This window comes from Priapulus caudatus, unplaced genomic scaffold (genome assembly GCF_000485595.1).
Source record: "Priapulus caudatus unplaced genomic scaffold, Priapulus_caudatus-5.0.1 Scaffold1032, whole genome shotgun sequence".
NCBI classification, from domain to species: Eukaryota; Metazoa; Priapulida; class Priapulimorpha; order Priapulimorphida; family Priapulidae; genus Priapulus; species Priapulus caudatus.
This window is the reverse complement of record NW_014578093.1, coordinates 122134-125119: the sequence shown is the minus strand read 5'-3', so window position 1 is coordinate 125119 and position 2986 is coordinate 122134. Positions and strand designations below refer to the sequence as shown.

The window sequence follows — 2986 nt, the reverse complement described above, 5'->3', positions numbered from 1 at the left end:
GATGTTGTTAGTGTTTCGAACGCTGATCTCAGATCTTGCCATCTTATATATATGCACCTTACATCGCACGTGTTTGCCCTTATATGTCGCATACAACCTCAACCTACGTGGCCTCCTTTGCCTACAACCAACGCCCTACGTGACTACAATTGCATACAACTGGCACCCAACTTAACTATACCCTTGCCTACAACTAACGACCTACGTGACTACCCTTGCATGCCTACAACTAACGCCTTACGTGACTACATTTGCCTACAACCAACGCCCTACGTGTTTACCCTTGCCTACAACTGGCACCCTACTTGACTACCCTTGCCTACAACTAACACCCTACGTGACTACCCTTGCCTACAACTAACACCCTACTTGACTACCCTTGCCTACAACCTCCACCTTACTAGACTACCCGTGTGCACGTTCTGCCACCCTACGTGACTACATTTGCCTACAACTAGCACCCTACGTGTTTACCCTTGTCAACAACCTCTACCTTACTAGACTACCCGTGTGTACAACGTCCACCTTACTTGACTATCCTTGTGCACGTTCAGCCAACCTACATGACCTCCCTTGCTTACCAACCCTACGTGTTTACCTTTGCCTACAACTAACGCCCGACGTGTCTACCCTTGACTACAGCCAGCACCCCACGTGACTACCCTTGCCTACAACTAACGCCCTACGTGTTTACCCTTGCCTACAACTGGCACTCAATTTGACTACCCTTGCCAACTACTTCCACATTACTTGACCACCCTTGTGCACGTTCTGCCACCTTACGTGACTACATTTGCCTACAACCAACGCCATACATGTTTACCCTTGCTTACAACTGGCACCCTACTTGACTACCCTTGCCCACAACTAACACTCTACTTGACTACTCGTGTGTACGTCCTGCCACCCTACGCACTATATGGCTAGCCTACGTAACTATATTTAGCCTGTTCTGCTAGAATATATGACAAATACGACATATCTCCTATGACACTATTTGTTATAGAAAGATTCTTCCTATGACAAATATGGTTATATGTGTTGTGCGCATCATATAGGAGTTTAGGAGCGCTATTATGAACGCAAGTAGTGAATTTTAGATGTTAAGCGGAACGAAGTAGACTCGCCAATATTTGTTAGAGGAAGAATCTTCTTATGACAAATAGTGTCATAGGAGAGCGTATATGCGTATGTCGTATTAGTCATAGATGCTAGCAGAACATGTTACTATATATTGCAGGTATAATCGGCTGCGTGACTCCCAGTATCGGGCTGCTGCTGGGCGGATGTCAGAGACAACTGCCGCCGTTTTTTCCTGGTCTTAGCCGCAATATATCTTGTAGAATACAACTGTATAGCTAGTAAGTACGCCCTAAATTACGAATATGTTACAATAATATTAGGTAGGGTAGTATGTTCCGTATATCCGCAGATAAATTTGTTGTTCATTTCAGGTGTTATTTACACGATGAGGGCGCTTGGGCCTGCGATAGGATTTCCACTTGCTGGGTTGTTTAGCAAGATCTACGTAGACTTTTCCGGTGAGCCCGTACTAACAGCATTAGTGTAATGTAGAATGTTTTTTTTACTTAGTTCAAGTAACCAGCTATCTCGAGTTTTTATCGCAGGAATGTAAGTCTTCATAAATAATACGTAAAACGACGAGGCGATGATAAAGATGGCAGTACTATCTAAATCATGATTCACATTCAATGTGAGTCGTTTATTATTAACAATATATATTTACAATATTATATATGCAATATGTATAATTTTTATATCGTTAAATTTGTTTTAGATACGGACCTGACGCCCAATGACCCACAGTGGATCGGCGCGTGGTGGCTAGGCCTTCCAATATTCTCTGGCATCACGTTCGCCTGCGCTCTGCCATTCGCTATGTTTCCTAATTACCTGAGATCGAATGCGACAGCTCACAATGTAAGTGCATAAGCTGTGTTCAATGTGTTATTATCGCAGCCCTGGTTAAAACCTACCCCGAGGTAGACGTTTCAGTGTGAGATCGTATCGAAAATGCTGGTTTCTCTTAGGTTAGATACAGTACGATTCATCTATCTCGACAAGAAATTGTATTGCAGATTGCGTGTGATAATTTTGTAGAGAATGTTTTTGTGATTTGTTCGTAATGTCGTGTCCACACGTGTTTTTTTTGTATGCGTGATTTTTTGTGATGAAAGGTACGTCAGACTCCATCATATAGACGACTTTATCAGAAACTGTTAGAAGGATTGCGTAGTAATTTTGATGTTGAACCCGGTGGAAATTAGTTCTATCGAGTGTGAAGAATATTCCCTATACACGTGTGGATGTACGATTGTGGCTCTTAATTTCCTGCAGAAGTCTAATGTAGCGGTAGAGCACATTGACTGTGACCTACAAGAACACCAGAAGGACGAGGAGATTGTTGAGATGATATACTACCATCCGAGAGGTATAAACACCGCCACATATATCCTATAATACACTACAATACCTATAATACCTACAATAACTGTTATATGTACTCACGATAACTATTATATATACTCGCAGTAATCACTACATATTCTACTCTCGTGTAATCAGGAGTCGATCAATTGATAGACTCCTGGTGTAATGATAATTCCTGCGTACTATAGAATAATATCAAAAGCTAATAATCTACAGAAGAAATGCGTAATTAAATTCATCATGGGTAAACCGAAAGTAGTAGAAGTTGAAATTGCAACGTTTTAGCGTCACGTACTATTTCCGAAATTATTATCTTTCTCGTATGTACGCACGCGTTGCTCTAACCTTGCAGAGTTTCTACGCGCTATGAGACGTCTGCTCACCAACGGTCTGTACGTCTGCGTCGTGCTGGGCGTCTGCTTCCAGTTCTACAGCATCATTGGCTACTTCGCCTTCCTGCCAAAGTACCTCGAGTCGTACTTCGGCACGACGACGGCCGTCTCGAACATTGTCGTGGGTGCGTACTGGTGCGGGG

At 42.8% G+C, this 2986-nt stretch overlaps 1 protein-coding gene across 1 annotated transcript in view; it reads left to right on the top strand.

The window, feature by feature from the left end:
- Positions 1-2986, top strand: part of LOC106815058 (solute carrier organic anion transporter family member 2A1-like) — a 13943-nt gene that overhangs the window by 3829 nt on the left and 7128 nt on the right. The window contains exons 2-5 of the mRNA XM_014819486.1: positions 1455-1541; positions 1799-1941; positions 2359-2452; positions 2804-2968. Of these exons, the coding sequence (XP_014674972.1) occupies positions 1455-1541; positions 1799-1941; positions 2359-2452; positions 2804-2968 (489 nt within the window). The remainder of the gene's footprint in view (positions 1-1454; positions 1542-1798; positions 1942-2358; positions 2453-2803; positions 2969-2986) is intronic.